Raw genomic sequence first — 22,481 nt, 5'->3', positions numbered from 1 at the left:
TCCTCATTAAAATAAATGTAAATGAGAGGTAATAAACTTAATCCTTTGACCTACAACATCAAGTAAAAAAAGGACAATAGTAGGTACTTCCATATGCAGTTCTCTATAAAATTACATTAAAACAAGTTGATTTTGCAATAAAGATAAAAAATAACAGAAATGTACAAATCTCATATGTATAGCATACTCCAAGTGTTAATGTCTTCAGTACAAACCTCCAACAGCATATTATAAAAGCAAGTTGTTGCTCTGTCGGTGGCTCTCTACTTAAGCTTCCACAGTGGCAGTAATTTTCCAAAGCTCCTATAAATAAACAAATAAAGACAAGTGAATACAGGCAATAAACAGTCATATTCCTAATGTCTGGCTAATGTAAATATCACATGATAGTCCCCCCACCTAGGCAATAGGATAACAATGCTGTACTATAGATAGTGTAGGTTTTGGTGTAAACTTCCGCTTGATGCATCACTGAAGTGTCACTATACTGTAAGTGACACAAACTTGTTTATGTAACCAGAGTTAAAAAATAACTCTTTCATACTGTGAGTTGAGAGTCTAATTATGTTTAGCATACATACATTTTTTCTAGCTGCAGGAAGGAGAATTCTTTCAGGTAGGGACCATAAATGATTAGATCGGATGAGCTGTTCAAAGATAATGAAAGAATGTGCTAAAGTATCTGTCTATCTATTGGGGTCTTAGAGAGCCTAATCCATACATTGCACATGCAACTAGTCCACTGAATGTGCTAATTTGGTAGTAATTTATACATGGTATTGGTCAGTGGAAAGTTAGCATATACAGTACAGGTATAAGGTCTCCCAAGATGCCTCAAAGCCAGAAGCCCCATTGGCACAAATGTGACTTTGACTCCATGCCAAAAGCAATGTCTCTAGAGTGCCAATAAAAGGTGGAACTGCAGTTGTCAAAGACCCCACTGCAAAGTTGAAGACAACTGTTCCAATACTTTCTTTTCAGCTATATGTGAGTGTATAAAAAATAATTATACTGAAATGTACAGTATATTAGAAGTGAAAGCCTCATTTTAAAGCAAGTTAAATATATCCTTTCTTTTGTAGCATAATATTCTTGTCTTAATATTTCTGCCATGGGTGGCGAATAGATTTATACAGAAATTCAAAGTATAAGCTACACTCCATTGACATCAATACTCAGCCAACAGGCTAACCAAAATTAAATATAAACACTTCAAAATACACAGAGCTATCAAACATGCAAAATTTAACAGAATCTTTGTGTTTCTTAATTAAATGATGGGTGGAATACTTTGCTCCACCTCATAACATTTCCCGCCTGTCAGATAAACCATAAGATTGCAAGTGCAGACTGGTAGAAAATAAAAGAAGAGAGCAGTTTTACAGTCACTACATTTTATGCATATGCTCAAAAACAAACATAATACAATCAACATGAACCCTTTAACCTGCATTTGGCAAGTATTTACATTTTGCTGCAATGGTTCAAGTGCTTAAAGTAAATTTTAAAATATTAACTCATTAAATAAGCGATTGAAAATGTATTATTTCATTTCTTGTTAAGCTTTATCAAGAGGCCAGTTACTCTCAATAAGTAATGTTTGTTTTATGACAGTTTTGGAAATATTTCCTTCAAAAATTAAACAAAATGGGATGTTAAGCTTTGATTGTAAACAAAAAATATCTTTTAACATACAATTCAAGTATAATTCTAAACATTATATTTTAAGATCAACAGATGTTTTTACTTCTTCAATGACAAATAGGTAGGCTTTAGCTATGTGCCTAGTCTCCCAGTAAACAAAATTCCAATGGACTGAAGAGTTATGGTCATGGACAATGGGAGGACAAGATTAATGGCTAAAGAAATGAAGCAAGGCAAAAAGATTCTTCTTTATTAAAGTAGCTGTGGCATTTTTGGTCCCCCAGTACTTAATCATTTCAAGGGCTGATGGGCAATTAATTACAATCTTTATCAAGAGGCCTTATTTACTATTTAAAATGAAAAAAAAAAAAAAAAATGGAGTGAAACGTCATCTTTCACTAGTGAAAATATATCCCATGTATACGATTTTGATTTTCTTTAAATATATGATAAAATACATAGTATATAATTTCTATATGAATATAATCAGGCTCATGTAAGCAGATGGACAGATGTATGGAAACAATCAAGCTATTAAACATAAATTAAAAAAAAAATTAACAACACTTTTCCAAACAGTTAACTTACTCCTCTATGTTGACAACTGATACTGGTCGGTTTCCTAATGTGAATAAAACATCAAAGCATCTCAGGTGTGCAAAATAAAAATGGAAATTAAAACTTCCATGAAAAAGTGATACTAATGAATAAGCATAATAATAATAACCCTCTCAACCCTCAATTTTTATTTGTGCCTGCTGCCATATGCAGAGATTGTTCTGGCCTTGTGCCTGGTACTTGCTGGGATAGTCTCTAGCTTCTCCTCGACCCTACCCTGGATAAGTCAGTTATAAGACAATGGATGGATTGATGGATGTTTTCTCATATTCTATTTTGAACTATTATTATTTCAGTTTAAACTCTACCTTTCATGTTATGCATAGCATATTACACTATACTGTACAATAATTTCTTTAAGACAAAGAGCGTAGATATTTTACACTTCCAGGGATATTATTAATGAACCACAAAAACAGTTTTTTTATTTTAACATTTAAGTATGTAAGCACACAGATACTTAAAAGTAAAAACATAACATTTTTTAATTTTCCCTTATAGTCATTTCAGCTCAAATCAATAATGCTTTTTATTTGTGAAACATGACCATTTTATTTCTGTTGCCTTAGTGCACATCAAGATCACTGTATCTGTCCGTTATATATAATGCTACACAGTTATAGGTTTAATAATTTTGGTTTGTATTTATTCAGCTGTGTGCATTGGTCAAAGACCATGGAAAGTAGAAGGACTGGAAGGACAATTAAATATCCACATTAAACCTAAATAATGGTCATTAAGATGGCATCTGTATTTATTTAGGTAACTCTTTTTTGTAAGTTTTAAACTTCTTCCATACATGTCAGACAGTTAAGAGTTTGCAATGTGAAAAGTTATAGTTGGGCTGCATATGACAAAATTAGGAAAGCATAGCAAGTTGTATTATCTCTTCTGACCTTAGGGCTCAGAAATGAGTGGAGGTTGGGGTGCTTTCTGTCACATATTCTTCCCTTTTTACATAATCTACTGGAACGACTGGCTTCTCTTAAATGTAAAAGAGTAGTCATTTATTAAACCTTTTATCCATCCACTTGAATAGGCTTCAATGTTGAAATCCTGTGAAATTAATGTCAGAATTTATTAGTAAAATCTTAAGAGACCTCATTAAGGGAAACCTGGAAATTAAACTTCTATGGGCTTTTATCATCAACTGAAATGCATTTCATGAAAAGAAAAAAATTATTCATATTTATACCAGTTAGAAAACACTTTGATCTACATCTAATGTCCATATTTCTGATTTTTTTTGTGGCACCTTCTGTGTGCTGCAGGTCTTATGCTTACGGCTAATTTGAGGGTTATGACTGAAGGGCACACACCCAACACACTTACAATATGCATGATGAGGTGGAAAAAGTTTAAAAGGCTCCTTCCCAATATTGTTAAACTCTAATAAAGAGTCAGATCAAGGACTGGAACAGAGAATATGAATGGACAGGCAGAACTCAAAAGATTGTATGCTAATTTGTCATAAACAAAACATAAGAAAAATTTTTGCTATGGTTTTACAAATGTGTAATGATTATAATGATTAATATAATTGATATGCATATAACTGGTCTTATGAAAATCCACTGTTCTGTGATCCATGGTTGCCGAGAGTATGACTGTTGTATCATCCTTTTCTCGGTTTTGTATTAAGTTTATTATTAATACTGCTATCCCCCATTATATTTTCTTTTTTCCCCTCTTTTTTACTATCTTATCTCAACCTTTACCTTGTCTGTGTCCAACTTGCTGTACTGTTCCATCAATCACCTCTTTAAATTCATGATATTTATTTAATAATATAATATGTAATTATATTGGCATCATATGGCAGAGGATAGAAACTTGGAAATGTTTCATCTTGGCCTTGTGTGCGGAGACAAGATGGGGCAGTGGTAGAGAAAGAAGGAAACGAAGAGACAGACATTCAGATCTTATTCAGACTTTATTGCACTCCAGGTGATGCATCATTCACTCCACCCATGCAGGATAATAATATATTCCAGCCTTCTTTAACCTACATAGTGCTTAATTCAACTGTCATTAGATATTTAGACTTAGTAGCCACCTATACTGTGGTCTCCAAGGAGGAATATCATAGCTTTAAACCCCAGACACAACTGAAATGCTACAGTCTCGGGTTCAAATAAAGGTTATTTTTATTCTCAAATGTACCTTAATAGAATTCTTTAGCTCAGTCCAGGACAGAACATAATAACAAACAATTACTCTTTTCTTTTCCTTCCAGATCTCCCAGGCATGCCTTGTCCACCTCCTCCCAACTCCAACTCCCCAAATGAGATGAGGTGGTGACTATTATGCAGGACCTGAGAGTGCTTCTGATGTCTGGACACTGCATGGAGAAAGGACCTCCAGGTCAGAAGGAATCCCCACAAAGTAGGGACAACCATTCTCTGCAGCTCCCACTGGTGACACCCATGGAACTCAGCAGGGTTTCTCCATAGGACGACAGTTCCAGGAAAGCTTCCACCTAGTGTATCAGGTGAGTGAACAGTCTTAGAAAGCTGTCCATCCACTATACTGGCTAGGTAATGGCATGGGGTTGATCCTGGGCAGATGCCATCTATCACAGTAGATTTTATGTACACAACCTTTGAATAATTACACTTCACATATAATTTTCAATTTACATACATATTTTTTTCTACATACATGACAAACGTTTTGACAGACGTTTAATCTAGTTGGGCAGGTTCCTTCTGACAATTTCTGGCAATACTGGTAGTACCAGACTCCATGTATTTTTATAAGTTCACCCCAGATAATTCTTTTCAAATCTTAAATAAGGAATGCAAGTTAGCTATCCACAAGGTATATTATTTTTCAATCTGTGCAAAGCCCAGCATATTTCAATAAAACATCACACACAATAGAAACCGTCATTCAAACTATTAACAATATAATAAAGTACCGGCTTTGGTAGGTCAAATGTTTTAGGAATATCTCACAACTAGAGATACTTCCAGTTGTTTCCAATCTGTCTGTGAAAACCTGCTGCTTTCTTTTAGCTGGCTTGTTCTCCAAGTGGGTAATTCCAGTTAACCCCCCATTCATCACCAGTTCACCTAATGCTCATCTAGGAAAACAGACTCCACTTAATCATTTATAATTTCTAATAGATCTTGTCAGCATATTATTACAGAAGGTGTACATGTTGCATAAATACTGTATGCTTTACAGAAAGAACTGAAAGATATATACAGGAGAGAGGAAAAGAGAAGGAGGAAGACATAGGATGTCAAAGTCCATGAAGCAATTAAAGCTAAGGCAGAATAAAGGTGAGGATCTGATGGAATAAATTTATTTTGTAGTATGGTTCTACATTGCACTTCCAGTCAGCAGGCAAAATGAGAGATAGCGGACAATTTCATTTTTCAGCATTAAAAGGAAACTCAAATCACTTGTCTTATTTTAAAATTACAAAGTGGCTGTAACGATGATATTCCAGTACCTCTTGTGACAAAACTGATAAATGTTCTACAGTAATCCCTCCTCCATCGCGGGGGTTGCGTTCCAGAGCCACCCGCGAAATAAGAAAATCCGCGAAGTAGAAACCATATGTTTATATGGTTATTTTTATATTGTCATGCTTGGGTCACAGATTTGCACAGAAACACAGGAGGTTGTAGAGAGACAGGAACGTTATTCAAACACTGCAAACAAACATTTGTCTCTTTTTCAAAAGTTTAAACTGTGCTCCATGACAAGACAGAGATGACAGTTCCGTCTCACAATTAAAAGAATGCAAACATATCTTCCTCTTCAAAGGAGTGCTTGTCAGGAGCAGATCATGTCACAGAGATAGAGAAAAGCAAACAGATCAATAGGACTGTTTTTCTTTTAAGTATGTGAAGCACCGCGGCACAAAGCTGTTGAAGGCGGCAGCTCACACCCCCTCCGTCAGGAGCAGACAAAGTAAGCTGTTGAATGCGGCAGCTCACACCCCCTCCGTCAGGAGCAGGCAAAGTGAGACAGAGTTTGTTTTTCAATCAAAAATCAATACGTACCCTTCGAGCTTTTAAGTATGCGAAGCTCCGTGCAGCATGTCGTTTCAGGAAGCAGCTGCACAAAAGATCATAACGTGAAGATAATCTTTCAGCATTTTTAGACGAGCGTCCGTATCGTCTAGGTGTGCAAACAGCCCCCTGCTCAATCCCCCTACGTCAGGATCAGAGAAAGTCAGTGCAAAAGAAAGAGAAAAGTAAGCCGGGTAGCTTCTCAGCCATCTGCCAATAGTGTCCCTTGTATGAAATCAACTGGGCAAACCAACTGAGGAAGCATGTACCAGAAATTAAAAGACCCATTGTCCGCAGAAACCCGCGAAGCAGCGAAAAATCCGCGATATATATTTAAATATGCTTACATATAAAATCCGCGATGGAGTGAAGCCGCGAAAGGCGAAGCGCGATATAGCGAGGGATTACTGTACTTAGTAACTCAGTCACTAATAAACTAAATCAGCCAACTGCATAAAAATAATGATAGCATTCAACTACAATCAATAGTTAAACATCTGGCACATTTCTAATTTGTTGAGATTTCATTCTGAAACTTACATAACTGTCTTTATTATTACTATAGCTTTGGGTGTCATCATCCATAAACTTTAATTATGGAGCAGGCTACTCTTTTCCAAAGATTCTTGTATAGACTTGAGCTTGGTTCCAGTTCTGTATATATAACCCCTTCTTCAGTAAGACTGTGGTATATGACAAGGAAATTTTGAAACATTGTGCTTTTTTAAGACACTTTCCTTGGATCAGATTAGTCTTGTGCAAAACAGACTTAACAGTTGTGCTCAGCCAGAAATAAAGTGTAAAGGCTCATTTACATTTCTGCACTGGGCCTACTCCATAAGTACACCGTAGTCCATGTTGCCTGGTGCGAACCTCCTCAAAAATGTGACTAAGTGTTGCATTGAACTAAATATACACAAACTCCTTCAACTCTGATTCCTGAAACACACTTCTGTTTATCTTCTGTTTTGGAAGTCTGTGAATTTATGAAAAAGTGGAAAAATGTGTGGGACAAATAAGTTTGCCTATGGAAGAAATTATGTAATAGGAGGAGCCGTGATCACCGAGGGTAAAAACTGCCTGCATTTTAATGGATCATTCGCTTTCTTGTGTGCTACAAGCACCACCAGCTAATATTTAGGCATGTGCCTGCACCGCAGAGCAATGCAGAAGTTTAAACTGCTTTTGATGGCATAGTCTATGTGCATAGCTACAGCGTAGGCTCACAACGCAGAATAATAAATTAGCCCTAAGACCCTCCTGATGAGTAGGCTGAAGACAGTGTTAAAGGAGAACTTTAAACTTCAACTGATAATGAAAAAATACATACATGAATATCAAAGACCTCCGAAGCAGGTGTGGTACACAGCATAAAACAGTGCCCCCCCCCAAAAAATCAATGATTTAAAAAAGTAATCAGTAATTCAACAAATTAGAACCATTTCTCACATTTAGGTTTGTATGAGCACAAAAATATCTTTTGCTTTTATCTGATGTAATCAATACACAGGTAGCACCTTCTTTAAGATTCCTGCTTGCAATGTGATGACACCTAGAGTCAAGCAATCAGCCTGGTTCTGATATCTAGTGTTACTGGAAAGCGGCAATATCTGACACTTGCCCATCTCAAACGTTCTGTGTATTGCAGACATCAGTGTATTCATGTTCTATTTAGTTAAGACAAATCAAAGGAAATGCTTCTATAATGGAAAAAAGCAAGTTACATGAAAAATGTATACTTAATACTGGACAGTATTAGAAACAGTATTACCATATTATTCGTGAACTTACCAACTGCTCTATACGCTCATATTTAAGGAACTGTGGAAAGTTTACTTTTACTGGCTCCACGGTAAAATTCATTTTACCATCCACAATGTTCTGTAGATCTCTCAGGCAACAACGGAAATGATCATAAGCCTCACAAGATATATCCATGTGTCTTAGAGTAAAATTTAGCCTGCATAGAGATAAAGGCAGGGTACAAAATCAACAAAAACTTTATTCTAAAGTGTTTTGTAAGATATTTCATACCTCAGGCTTCAAACTAATAGACAGCACTATGTTCTTTTATATGTCTTAAGTTATTTAGTTTTAAAACTTTAAAATGTGCAACATTTTAGAGAAATTAAAATTACAAATACAGTTGGCTAAACAATTTTTGAAATTCATACCTTTTCTCTATAGCAATATAAAACGTGCTGGGATGCCTTAGGTTGCTCATTATTCGGTATGCTGTCCTAAAAAAGGCATCTGTGAGGTCATCATCATAGCACACTGAAAGGAGAAGGCAAAAAATAGAAGTTTAATATAGGATCTGTAATGAATAAAAGTCCTTCAAACCAAAATGTTTACTTTTGAAATAAACTAGAGAAAAAGGTCTAAATTATGAAAGATTAAGGAAAGCTCATCAGTTTAATTAAGCAGTGATATGTTTTTGTATGGTTTTTACTTAACATATGAATTCAATGTTTAAAATGCTTTGCTTTTTAGGTCACAATTTTCTATTCAGTAAATATTCCGTCATTTTACTTATTTCAGTGTAATGTAATGGCTGAACTATGCCATGATCAATCTTTATTTTACTTAAATTATTTATTGAATTTATTGAAATTATTATCAATTATGGTATTTCACAATATTAAATTGGAATTAAAAGAATTTGAGGGTCATTTCTACACAATCTGAAAAGTTATCTTACCACTTAGAATAACTAGATGTTTAATTTTTGTGATGTACACTACATGGCCAAAAGTATGTGGATATCCTTCCAAATCATCGAGTTCAGGTGTTTTCAGCCACACCCATTGTAAACAGATGCATAAAATCAAGCGCATTTCCATGCCATCTCCACTGACAAAAAGAATGGGTCATACAAAAGAACTCAAGTGACTTTAAACGTCACTTGATTATTAGGTTGTCACCTTTGTCACAAGTCAGTATGTGAAATTTCTGCTATGCTAGATCTGCCCTGGTCAATTGAAAGCTCTGTTACTGTGAAGTGGAATTGCCGAGAAGTAAAACAGCTTAGCCACAAAGTGTTAGACCATGCAAACTCAAAGAGCAAAGCCACTAAGTTTTAGCATGTAAAATTTCACCAACCCTCTTTTGCACTTTGGAACTCTATTGTGAGTGATGCCTCTGGAAGCAGCATCAGAACAAGAATTGTGTGTCAGGAGCTTCATAAAATGGGTTTCTATGGCTGAGCAGCTGTACACAAGCCTAAAGTCACAATTCACAATGATACGCAATGGCTAGAGTGGTATAAAGCACGCCGCCACTGAACACTGGAGCAGTGGAAACCTGTTCTCGAAAGTGATGAACCATGCTTCACTATCACTGACAATCTGATGGACACAATTGGGTGTGAAGGATGCCGGGAGAATACTACCTTCTGGATTGTGACTACTGTAAAGTTTGGTGGAAGAGGGATAATGGTCTGGGGCTTTCTGTCAAGTTCCAGTACAGTACTGTTAATTTGTGGCAACATTTTGGAGATGGGCATTTTCTGTTCCAGCATGATTGTGTGACTGTGCACCTATGCACAAAGCCAAAACTGTGGTCGGATTTAAGTGTCCTCAACCCTCCTGAACACCTTTGGGATGAACTGGAACACTGATTGTCAACGAGGTCTTCTGGTCCAACATTAGTGCCTGACCTCACAAATGCTCTTTTGGCTGAATGGGCACAAATCTTCACAGACGCACTCTAAATTCATGTGGCAATGCTTCTCAGAAGAATGGAGGCTGTTACAGCCACACATGGGGTGCAACTCCATATTAATGTAAATAGTTTTCAAATGGGATATGAATACATTTATTTATCTAGCACCATTCTCATGCTGTATCCAACAGGCTCATACTGGTATGATGGTCAGATGTTCACAAACTGTTGGCCAATATATATTTTCTGAAGAATAGTATGTACATTAATTATAATCAATGTACATTATTATGTATTTAATCAAGTTTACTTTAATTTCACATAGAATATTGTTTAAGAATATTGTGGAATACAAAACTTAAAAATGACAAAAAATGTTGAGAAATTATAAAAACTTTAGTTTAATTCAGTTTATTTTTTATAGTGCCCTTTACTGAATGTAGGCAAAAATGAGTGTTCATGTTGAGGGAATTGTTACATTGGGCTGACAGTCAGGAAAAGCTGAATGTGAAAGGGAGGACAGAGGAGAAGTTTGATAAACACATCTCTATCACCTAAAAACTTCCTCTGTATTAAACTATCACTTGAGTTTAATTGCAAACACGAGGCTGACCATATTTGCAAATTATTTCATGTTAGAATTTCCTGGAAGATCTCTCGTAAACATTGCCCAGTATTTCGGTTATCGTGACCAACTCACTCACTTATTTAGGTCACAACTTTTATTTTCATATTATGCTCCACAACCTGCACATTCCACTTATACAGCTATCCTTAGAGTGTATATATGTGTGTGTGGTTGTGTGTGTGCATGTGTCTAATATACCTTTATAAAAAGGTTTTTGTTACCCTTAGTCTTTTATCAAGAATACTGTAAACTAGTCACAAGTTCATCATTTTACAATGAGAAATGTCTGAGAAATCCTGGCTACTTGTGTACTTTCCTTAATAAGGCAATGTTTAATATTAACAGGTTTTATATTTGCAAGCATAAAACATTCAGAATTTGTTATAAATATATATATATATATATATATATATATATATATATACACACACACACACATATATATATGTTATTTAAACCTCTAATACTTTAACATAATGGACTTAGCTGTTATACTAAGCTTGGTGCTTTTTAGGATTTCAGAACTTTTTTTTTTTTTACAGTTACGTGACCAAGATTTAGACTGGCATACTTGCCTGCCCTTGTACAATATGTTACTATTGACAGACAATCTGATTATTTCAATCTTATTATTAATAGTGTTTCAAAGAAACAAAAATTCTGATTCAAGTCAGTTGTCTGTGCTGAGTTGCAGATATTACTGTTTTTTCTTGTTGCCACTAGAAATCACAGAAATAAGCTCAAAACACTCTGTTTAAAAATACAATAATCTGAAATTTGACCAGGCAGTGGATTAATAACATTTGCAGGTGCACCGCCTGATTCAAACTTCTACCAGAGTTCAGCAGATATCCAGGATGTAACCCTCCTAATTCTCCGGTACACATTTAGCTGTCACAGTGCCCACTATACTGTACATGTCCACAGTTACATAAAATCAAAAACAACACCCACCTCCTACTGTTTAATGAGTACAATCTTTACTGATGACCACTGTAATCAGGCATATTACTTAGTGATTAGATGTTCAATTTCGAAGAAAACAACCATAAACTGTAGGATGCAAGTGAATACTGAACATCATTAAATTAGACATAATTTGTCAAAATGCAAGGCTTCCTATTCCTTTGTCAAATAAATACTGTATTCTCTTAAAATTCTGAACCTGCCTTTCCCATCTCAAAAGCTTAATGTGCATAGCTTAACCTTTATCATATCCCTAGATATTACATTTTCTTGTGTTCTCTCTATGCCAAATATTAACAAGACACTATATCTTCAAAATGCTTCTGCAATTAATATATCTGCCCTGAGCTAGTTTCACTTCTCCAACATATTGTCTGTTTTTCAGATTATCTCCGAGGCTCTTCTGACATTTAAAACTCTTATCTCAATCCTGCCAGAACAGCCATCAATGTTTACTTCATATATACACTATGTTGCATCATCAGTACATGCAGATACATTTTGTTAATTTTTGACTTTTCAAATGGATTTACTTACTAGCATAACAATTTAACTCCTTAAGAAATTGCCTATTGTATACCTTATCTATCTGTCTATCTTATATGTTAATCTAGGCTGTGTATGGCAGTGTTCATTTTGAAGTAAACAAATATTTTAAAGGGTATTTCTATTCCTCAATTATCTAGGATTAAAAATAGGTTTCTGCTTTTGCTTCTAGCTATCTCAACAATCTTTGTTCTTATACAAGTGGCTACACTCTCTGACCTCAGAAATTTTATTACTTGCAAATATTTACAAAGAGAAATTAATTATCTCCATTGCTCACTGATCTCATTACTTACTGTTTTACTTCTGTATTTAGTTTACTTAAGGCTAACAAGTGTGTGGAATGTCAGTTTGTATAACACAGATGGTTGTAAAATAAATAGTTAAGAATTATCTTGTGGTGTTGCTCACATTTTAAAGCACTACATAAATTAAATTCTGCTTTAGATTAAACAATTTTTTTGTGGACTGCTTACATTTTGCCAGCTAACTATTAGAAATCTTTAAAATAACAGCACTATAAACCATGTTTAGGACACTCCTTTCCAAGATCTATTTGGGTTACTTGCAAAAGTATTAAAATCCAGATTTATTATTAAGTTTATTTACATAAACTGAAAATTAGTTAATTTGCATTGTTTTATATACAGCCAAAGGAAAAGTATGTGCACCCAATGAAATGTTTTTTCTTTTTTAACATGAGTGGACATGTCAAGGGTGGCACAGTGGTAGCGCTGCTGCCTCACAGTAGGTAGACCGGAGTTCATATCCTGGGTGCTTCTTCTGTGGAGTTTACATGGTCTCCTAATGTCTGTGCATGTTGGTGCACAGGTTTCCTCCCACATTCCAAAGACATGCAGGTCAGATGAATAAGTGATGGTAAATTGGCTCCTGATGTGTGTGTGTGTGTGTGTGTGCGTGTGTGTGTATTCACTCTGCCCAGGGATTGTTCCTGACTTGCACCCAATGTTTGCTGGGAGAGGCTGTGGTTTCCCCATGGCTCTTCTCTAGACAAGCTGGCTTGTAAGATGTTGGATGGACATGTCAAGATTCCATCCTTTTTTAAACAGTATCTATAGATATAACAAACATCATGCCACATTTACATTTTGTAGTCCATTGCATAATTTAAAAAAACATAAATGTAAATTTTGCATGTGGAAAAAGTAAGTCCACCCCTACATTTATCACTACCTCAAATACCTAAAATTATAACCAGGTTAAAACCTCAATAGAGGGGATCTTGCGTGACCCTTTCTTATTTAAATCTCAGACATTTAGTTTGATTTGCTCTTTGTTGCTGAAGTGTATGTTCTCAAGAAATGTCAAGATCAAAAGAGTTCTCTGAGGCCTTTAAAAAAGAAAATAATAATGCATATGTGACTGGCGAGAGACTTAAAATGATCAAAGATTTGGAAAACAATCATTCCACTCTCTTGGAGATCATCTATAAATGGAGTACATTTCAAACAAATGCCCACTTGCACCAGCCAGGGCACCCCAACAGCAAAGTGCAAGATGCTGAAAGAAGACACTAGGAACCTCATAATTTCATCATGGGATCTATAGGTACCTCTTACAGCTGTTGCCATAGTACATGAGTCTACCATTAGAAAGAGGATGCACAAATTAGATCTACATGGAAGGTGTGTCAGTAGGAAACTTTTGCTATTCAGAATGAACATCAGGGCAAGACTAAAGTTTGTCAAATGAACTCTTAAGCAAAGGGCCTGGACTTTGCCTCATCTATCCAGAGGACATTGTTCCCAAAGATAAGAGTTATCTGGCCACAGTTCCAAAAGACATGTTTGGTGAAAACCAGCGAGGTCATATGAGGGGAAAGAACCTGATACTAAGTGTAAAGCATAGTGGTGGAAATGTTATTTGCTACATCAATGCCTGGGCAGGTCACCATCATAGAATCCACTGTAAATTATTCATTGTACCAGAAGGTTATTGTAATATTGTTGTAATCTGTCTGAAGATCAAAGCAACATGACAATGACTCTAAACATGCCAGTAAAACCACTGAGGGATGGCTGAAAAGAAGGATACTGTAGGGAGAGTTCTGAAATGGCCAAGTCAAATCACTAATTTGAATCTCATTAACTTGTTGTGGGGGACCTGAAATAGACTGTGTATGAAAGATACCCCTCAAATGTTACAGTTGAAAAAGTCTGCATGGAGAAGTGGGAAATACCTTTCACCAGTCTACGTCAGAAACTGTCAGACAGTTCTAGAAAACAGCAACATAAGGGCATGGTACCAATTATTATAGCTAAGGGTGGACTTTTCCACAGACAGAAGTGTAATATCTGTTAATTTTAATTTAATAAATTACTGAAATATCAAACTTTCATTTTTGTTTTCCAAATACATCACCTTATCTAAAGGTACTGTTTAAGTGAAGTTCATATCTTGATATGTTAAAAAAAATAAAACCCTTCAAAAACCCTAACTCAAACCTTATCACATGACTGCTCATAAATTAAAGCATACATTAATTACATTATATTTTTAGCTGCTGAGTATTTTATTTAAACTACTTGTGACCGGAATGATTAAACAGCTATTTGTGATTAAAAAAACATTTCAGCATCAAATTCAAATTTCACATGTATAATAAAAAGTTTTTAAACATACAAGTGCCACATATACATAGTAACTAATGCACATAACTAAGAAAGTACTTTTGAAGCAAGTTTACTTGAGTTTTATCAGATAATCAGGGACTTCAAATTCTAGGTTAATGTCAATTATTTTATCATCTCATATGAACTTCAGCTATCTAACAACACCAAACTACAGTATATTTTTAAAAATACCCAGTGTTATGTAAATTTACCATCTGCAGAAATTAAAGAAGTTGTAGTGTCATGGAGATCTGCAACCTCATCTTCAGTCCAACTGAATTCTTTCTGTGTATCTAAAACAAATCATTTGAAACCTGGATTAGTACATGGTGTTCAATATTTAAAGCCTAAGGAAAAAAATATGTTGCCATATAAGTTGCCATGTTATACAGTAAGCACTCTTTCTGTATAAGTTTAAGTCAAAAAACAAATTGGAATACTACAAAAAAGTTTTTAAATTAAAATTAATTTTGTTGACCCAGTTTATGCAGACAATTATGAATAAAAGGATGCTCAATTTTCTTCATATTCTAAAATAATATTAACATAAGATTCTGAAACCCATGTAATTCAATCATGTTATCTCAAAATAGTAAACAAAAAAATCAAAAGAACACATGTAAATTGATTCTCTTGCTCAAATAAACCAAGAAAAACAAAGTTTAAATTTTACAGTAATTACCAAGCCACATTAAAGAGGTATCACAAAATGCTTAAAATACTGAGCTTTTTAGAACTGCAGGTAACTGAATAAACAAAACAAAAAAAAAATCATTACCAATGCAAAAATCGTCTCTCAGCCAGTCCAGTTCACGTACTTTAACCTGTGCTCCTATACGCAAAGCAAACAGAAAGTTAGTATCTAACAAATGTTGGCTAATATTATTAGATATTTGATAACCAGATAAACAATTATTTCTCAAGTGGAGTGTTATATTTTCGATGCCACCACAAGGTGGCATTCAAGAAATTACTGAATCACAGTAACTACCCTCTCAGTACAGACAGCAGGGATGAAATTTATTGAACATTGAAAAGTAGACTCGAGATAGAAGAAAATTATTCCAGTGGGTGGTAGTTTTATTTTATCTTATACATGAGGTTTTTTTTTTATTATTATTATTTACAAGCTTACAAACAGATAATCCTGCATGACTTTTTGTGATAACTTCTCTTATGGTACTTTATGGAAAGAAAAAAGAAATAGAATCTGTCTTCCAATATGTGTGAATTGAACATAGGAATAAAAAGTTAAGTAGAGTGGTGTGCTAATTCATGTCATGTTATATATTAAAAATATGACTGAAAGCAAAATATGATTAAAAAAACAGAAACAAAATGAGCCATAATATGAAAAAAATGAGAAAGTCTCTTAGCAAGCAATGAATGCAAACCAGTTTGGTGCATTTATTTAGTTCTGCTCTATATTTAGTCATAGCCACCGTATCCTTCGGAATTGCAAAAAGCTTTCTACTTGAATATAGCACTTACAGAAAAGCAGGCTACAGTTTATATTATTGTATTTATCAACATTCCCATGACCTATAAAGGAAACAAAAAACAAATACAAAAAAAAAAAAAACCTGGAAGATGAATTAATGTCCATGATTATGTTGTAAGTATGAACAGACTTGACTAGGGTGTTGTCTGACTAATCTCTTTAATCTTATTCCTGCAGATAATGGTAAGGAGGAACCCCATGTCAGATTCCTCTCTTTTCCTCCCATATCCTGTGGTAGCCTGCTTACTTACAACAACATGAAGGTGAGTCAGAAACAGTACAAATTTTCAAACACCCTTTTTTTTTTTTAATTTTAAAACTAATGTGCAAAAACTGAGTCAACTGATGTTTTCATAAATATACTGGAAGATTTGGGAAGAAACTTTAGAACAGGGGTCTCCAACTCCAGTCCTGGAGAGCTACTGTGGCTGCAAGGTTTCATTCTAACTCTTTTCTTAATTAGTGACCAGTTTTTGCTGCTAATTAACTATTTCCCTTTATTTTAATTGACTTTTCTTGAGACTCTGACCGCTGAATTGATTCTTTTTTCCTTAAACAGCACCTAAACATAAATTGATGCTTGGGGCGTCAAACTCCAACCAACTTCACTTCATTCAGTTTCTTCATTTGAAGCCAATTCTCATTGCTAATTAAACCCATTATTTAATTCCATGGCACTCATTCTGCCATGGCAGACATTTCCAAAACTGTCGATTTTCTTTTTTAAGAGTGCTGTCAAAATGTTTTGTGGACCTGAGCAGATCAACATTACTGAGGCCTTCACCTTTCTTTATTTCCAATTATTGTGTGATGGACACAGGTTGTTGTTTCTGTGTTGTTACATTTTGTGTCTTAATATTGTTTGGTTGCTAATTAAGGAAAAAAGAAATAATTAAAGGGCCTGAGTCTTAAGTTGTGCATCAATTAAAATTAAGGCAAATAGTTAATTAGCAGCAGAATCTGGTCACTGATTAAGAAAAAGGTTAGAATGAAAACCTGCAGCCACAGTAGCTCTCCAGGACTGGAGTTGGAGACCCCTGCTCTAGTAGACATACTGCATCAGTGTTTACTTTTTTTCATAACTATTAATTAAAAAAAAAAAAACAAAGCACAAAGATATTTTTTGAAAATTTTAAAGTGAGAACTTAAAATATTTTAAAAGCACAGTGCCTGCTTCAATTATAGCCTTCTTTCTTAAGTAGTTTCTGCCATGTATAAAAGTGTATTTGCAATCAAAATCTAGTATTTTGATCACCTCTTGATAATTAATATGGGAAAGTAAAAAAACCTTATACTGTATATGATAAGCCTGTAATGTTAAACACAAATATGATATTTTCAATAAACTGAATTTTTAAACATAAGTGCAATAATGTAATTAAATATGACGTAAAGGAGATTCAGGTAGAGACATTTTGTGGCCAGCAGTGGGAGCTACCAATGCAGAACTGGGTTACTCAAGACCCTGGGAAAAAAATAGAAGAAGACCTAGTACTGTGTTTTAGCTCCTCAATGATAATCAGTCTGGCACTTACCAGGGTAAATAAATGGCAATGGGAATAGGCTATAGAACACCTGGTGCCAAAAGGAGGAGTTCTACGCGTGTAGCGCCACGGCTTTGAAATGACACCTGGGATTCTAGAAGGGATTACTACAGGCTACCCTGAAGTGATGATGAACCATGGCAAAAAAAAGGTTCTTCTGGCGTCATGGGCAATGAAGCAGCAGTGGACAAAGGACCAACTGATTGGTGGAAGTAAATCCAGAGTAGTTAAAAATGTGGAGATATGAAATGTGAGCAGGAGTGACACACTGGTACTGTTAGTAAGTGGACCGGCTACCCCATGGGGTAGTCAAGGTCTGACGTTCTTTAGGTTGCTTTAAGGGCATAGGTGTTGCTTATGTTACAGGAAGCCAAAATGACAAAACAAAAAGGTAAGAATAATTACACCAAGAATATAAGATAGTTTGTGGATGTTTCCCACAGTCAACAATGAATTGTGAATATTGCAGAAAATTCTAGATAAACTCAGCCATAACTAAGCTCATGACTCCACTTTGTCTATGCCACCAGGAACAGAACTTTTATTTTAGTAACAATTTAAAAATCAACTTGAAGTTAACATCTGTTAAGTAGTACATATTCTAGGTCTATACAGCAGGACTATGAGTTTATCTAATAACAGGCACTTATAAAAGGTGAAGTGTCCATCAACAAAATGCAAAGGTGCTTACCTTATTGAGTAGCATTTTACAATGTGTTATAGCTATGCATTATGTTATGGTATTGTGTATAATTTTCGATTTGATAATGGGCTTGTATATATAACAAGACTTTTTTTATTCTAAAGGATTTTACATACCCACTGGCTCCAAGAGGTGCTTGTTTAAAAATACATTCCTCTTACACATACTCAGCAAATCAAAGCCGACATCTGAAAAGAAAAGTAATATTTATGTAAATACGTTGCATAAAATAAATAATACCTGTAATCAATTAGTATAAATATGAACAGAAAAATGGTCTGCTCTTCTTCAAGCCCATAAACAAATGCTGTCTGATAGGCACTAGAAAAAGAAGGCCCATGCAGGAAAATGTGTGATAGAGGGTTCTGGTTCAACAAAAATGCATTTTAAAATGCATTATGTTAACACTTAATTGGGACTGCCCTACGTGGATATCTAACGTATGGGCTCAAGGACTGTCTTAATAAATTATTCCAACCTTAACAATTATTCCAACATTAATAGTTTTAAACTATTGTAAAAAAGAACTTTACTGAGGGGAAATTTTTAATTTAAATATAATTTTATTGAGTTTAAGATATGTACAATTAATTTTTTTAATGCTCTGTTGTAATCACAGTGGTAACATATTACATTATGTAGCTTCATGGACTGCTTAAAATCAAAACTCCAAATCTCAAATAGGCAGCTGTATTTGCTCATACATTCCTCGGCCCCAGTAATAAGCATCTATCAAGATCACTAAGCTAAAGGATTGGTTGAACATTACCATCACCACCACCAATACCACCACAACTGGTTTAACAACCTTTTTTCTGGATTTACCCATGTAAGCCAGTTGCCCCACTAAATAATTTTCCTCCACTCTACATGCTCTAGGGCGTCCTTTGGGATGAGACCCAAATTGCCCTTCCACAGTTGAGACTAAAAGTTTACATCAATCTAGGCCCAAGTCTTTAAAAGTCAATGCTCCAAAATTCCACAGACATCATGTCATCATACATTACCTGTGTTAGGAAATAAAGTAGATTCCCAAATTGACCTAAGTGGCAGTGTCAAAATAGCAGCTAAGAGACAGATTTACAGTATTTCCATTCTTTTTTACTGTATCAGATTTTCAGTGGGTCTAAAATTTACCTACATTTTGCTAGTATTTGGTAGCATTGTCTTTTAATTGCTTAACTTGAATCAAATGCTTAGAGTAGCCTTCCACAAGCTTCTCACAATAAACAGCAGCAACTTTTGTCTATTCCTCCTGACAGAACTGGTGTAAATTGGTTAGGTCTATGGGCCTCCTTGTTTGGACTTGCTTTTTCAGTTCAATCCACACACTTTATATAGGATTCAGGTCTGGGCTTTGTGATAGCCACTCCAATGTATTCACCTTGTTATCTTTAAGCCATTTTGTTACAGCTTTGGAGGTGGGCTTAGCATTACTGTCCAAATGGTAGGCAGATTTGCAACCAAGTTTTAACTTTCTGGCTGATGTTTTGAGGTTTTGCTTCAGAAGTTCTAGATAGATAATACCCATTCTTCATGATGCCATTTATTTTCTGGAATGTCGAAGTCCCTTTATCAGCAAAACATCCCTACAATATAATGCTACCACCCCCACGCTTCACAGTTGGGATAATGTTCTTTGGCTTAAAGGCCTCAACCTTCATCCTAAGTAAATAGTGATAATCATTATGGCCAAACAGTTCAAATTTTGTTTAATCTGATCACAGAACACTTCTCGATAAGAACAGGTCTTTGATCTGATGATCACCTGAAATTTCAATCTGGCCTTTTTACGTCTGATTTGGGGTTGGGACTTCTTCCTTGTTTGGCAACCATTCAGACCATAGCAATGATGAATGTAGATACTTTGAAACCTGATGCCTCCAACTCCTTGGCCAGTTCCTTTGTTGTTGTCTTTGGGCTCAGCTGTATCTTTCTTAACAAAGTTTGTTCATCCCTGGGAGTTAATTTGTGCATCCTTCCTAAACAATGCAATGTCTGTGTGGTCTCTAGATATTTGTATTTATATATTGCATACAATTATTTATAAAGAAGCTTGTGGTAGCTTCAAATGTTTGTAAAAGCAGCAGCCTCCGATATGTTTTTTGTAAGATCTTAGCTTGGACTTTCTATGGCAACAAGGCACTGGCTCTAAAGGTAGCCCATTAAATGCATCCACAGGTGCACTCCCAATTAACTCAAATAAAGGTCATAGCATCAATTTATGTAATCTTCCAGACTTTTTAAAATAGATATTCAACTTGATGTATTTAAACTTTTGATACACTGGAGATCTCATAGAGTAAATAAAGGCTGAAATAAATCTGTCTCTTAGCTATTATTTTGACATTACCACTTATGCAAATAAAGTAGATACCCTAAATTGACTTAACACAGGTAACACATGGTAACATGAGATATGTGTAGTTGAGAAACATTGAGTATGAAAAGTCTTTAGCCTAAGTATATGTAAACCTTCAGCCTCAACAGTATCTGCAGCAGATTATCAGTAGTTCCCACCAGAAGGCAGATACATTTCTATCCAGCTAAGGATATCATTACTTCTGAGGTCAGATGCCTAGTAAAATACTATTATATAATTCACCCTAAACTAAAACCTGAAAGTCTAAAATGATTCAAATAAGTGGAATATAAATATACAGCAAATTATTTTACTTTGTTTTAAATATATAATTTAATTTAAATAATGACTTAATTCACTAATGTGTATTCCATGTTGAATTAAGTCAGCATTTGTTACTCAAGGATAAATTCAGTAGAATGTAGTTAATAAGTCATTATTATAAGAAAAAATAATATTATTTATAACTGGAAATCACAACATTAAAAGAGAGTTTAATCATTTTCCATACAGAGTCTACCAGTCTTGGAGACAATGATGCTTATTTCTTTAAAATGCCTCAAGACAAGATAAGACAAGTAGAATTTGCTTATATTTAATTATTTAGCATATGCGTATATACAATGTAATTTACAAAACAAACAAACTAAAGATATAGGCCCTGAACCATAGATTCCCTTTACATTTATTTTTGTCTGGTGTCTGTACATGTATTAATTTAGCTCATACATTTATATAAAATAAATTTGTGCACAGTACAATTATGCCAGTTTTCAATAGGTTCAGCATACACTTCAAGGGACTTGTTCAGGATTTAGTGGAAAAGAGTAAAAAAATAAATAAAATTGATAACCACTAGAGGGCCACACAGCTGCCTTATTTTTTAATGTCTGGACTAAACAGCACACAAGAGCATACTATTCACAGAGTTGCTGCAGCCATTGTGTCCTTACATACTGTATAACCTACATCACTATGCCAAACAAAGAGCTACAACAGGATATCTGCACAGCTTTTCACTGTAAAGCTATAATGACAGGAGTTCTTGGTGCTATTGATTTTGTACATACACCTTTAGACTTTCATAGTTAAAGGAAATACCAATTTACCTAAGCAGGCATGAGAATACTACGGGTCAGATGATATGTGATCATAACCTCAGATTTCTCAAAATGTTAGTAAAATGAGCTGGCACTACCACATGGTGCTCAAATTTATCACAGACTGTTTTAAATGGGTATTATTGGACCACAGCCACAGCAAAGAGGGGGAACAGTATTCTGAATTACAATCATGGTTAATCACTTTTAACACATCAAGTTACTGATGTTTTTTTTAATTCTTATAATACAAACTTTTTTGTTATTAATCAGTGTAACAACAACATAATGAATGACAAAACAGGTTATACAAGAATGACAAAACAGGTTATACAAGACTACCAATATATATATGAATTTATGTATATATATTTATATACTCAAATTCTGTTACACATTATGTTGCTGCTCCACAAACTGGACAAGAAAAGCTGTATGATGAGTGAAGAATAAGAGGTTAGCAAGAAACAGTGGCACTGTCATTTTCCTACACATAGAGCATGACAAGTATATTTTGTCATTTTTTTCTGCTTGTTTTTCTAGCATTA

At 34.8% G+C, this 22,481-nt stretch overlaps 1 protein-coding gene and 1 long non-coding RNA gene across 2 annotated transcripts in view; one reads left to right on the top strand and one right to left on the bottom strand.

The window, feature by feature from the left end:
• Positions 1–7,749: 7,749 nt before the first annotated feature.
• mettl22 (methyltransferase 22, Kin17 lysine) overlaps positions 7,750–22,481 on the bottom strand; it is a 40,608-nt gene continuing 25,876 nt past the window's right edge. Inside the window, 6 exon segments of the mRNA XM_051933446.1 lie at positions 7,750–7,954; positions 8,079–8,247; positions 8,462–8,564; positions 14,936–15,016; positions 15,502–15,555; positions 18,588–18,659. Coding sequence (XP_051789406.1) covers positions 7,787–7,954; positions 8,079–8,247; positions 8,462–8,564; positions 14,936–15,016; positions 15,502–15,555; positions 18,588–18,659 — 647 coding nt within the window. The 3' untranslated portion in view covers positions 7,750–7,786.
• The window catches only part of LOC114661157 (uncharacterized), a 7,353-nt gene continuing 433 nt past the window's right edge, over positions 15,562–22,481 (top strand). Inside the window, exons 1-2 of the long non-coding RNA XR_003717804.2 lie at positions 15,562–15,790; positions 16,402–16,487. This is a non-coding gene — a long non-coding RNA (uncharacterized LOC114661157). The remainder of the gene's footprint in view (positions 15,791–16,401; positions 16,488–22,481) is intronic.

This window comes from Erpetoichthys calabaricus, chromosome 11 (assembly GCF_900747795.2).
Source record: "Erpetoichthys calabaricus chromosome 11, fErpCal1.3, whole genome shotgun sequence".
NCBI lineage: Eukaryota > Metazoa > Chordata > Cladistia > Polypteriformes > Polypteridae > Erpetoichthys > Erpetoichthys calabaricus.
This window is presented reverse-complemented; position numbering and strand designations above follow the sequence as displayed.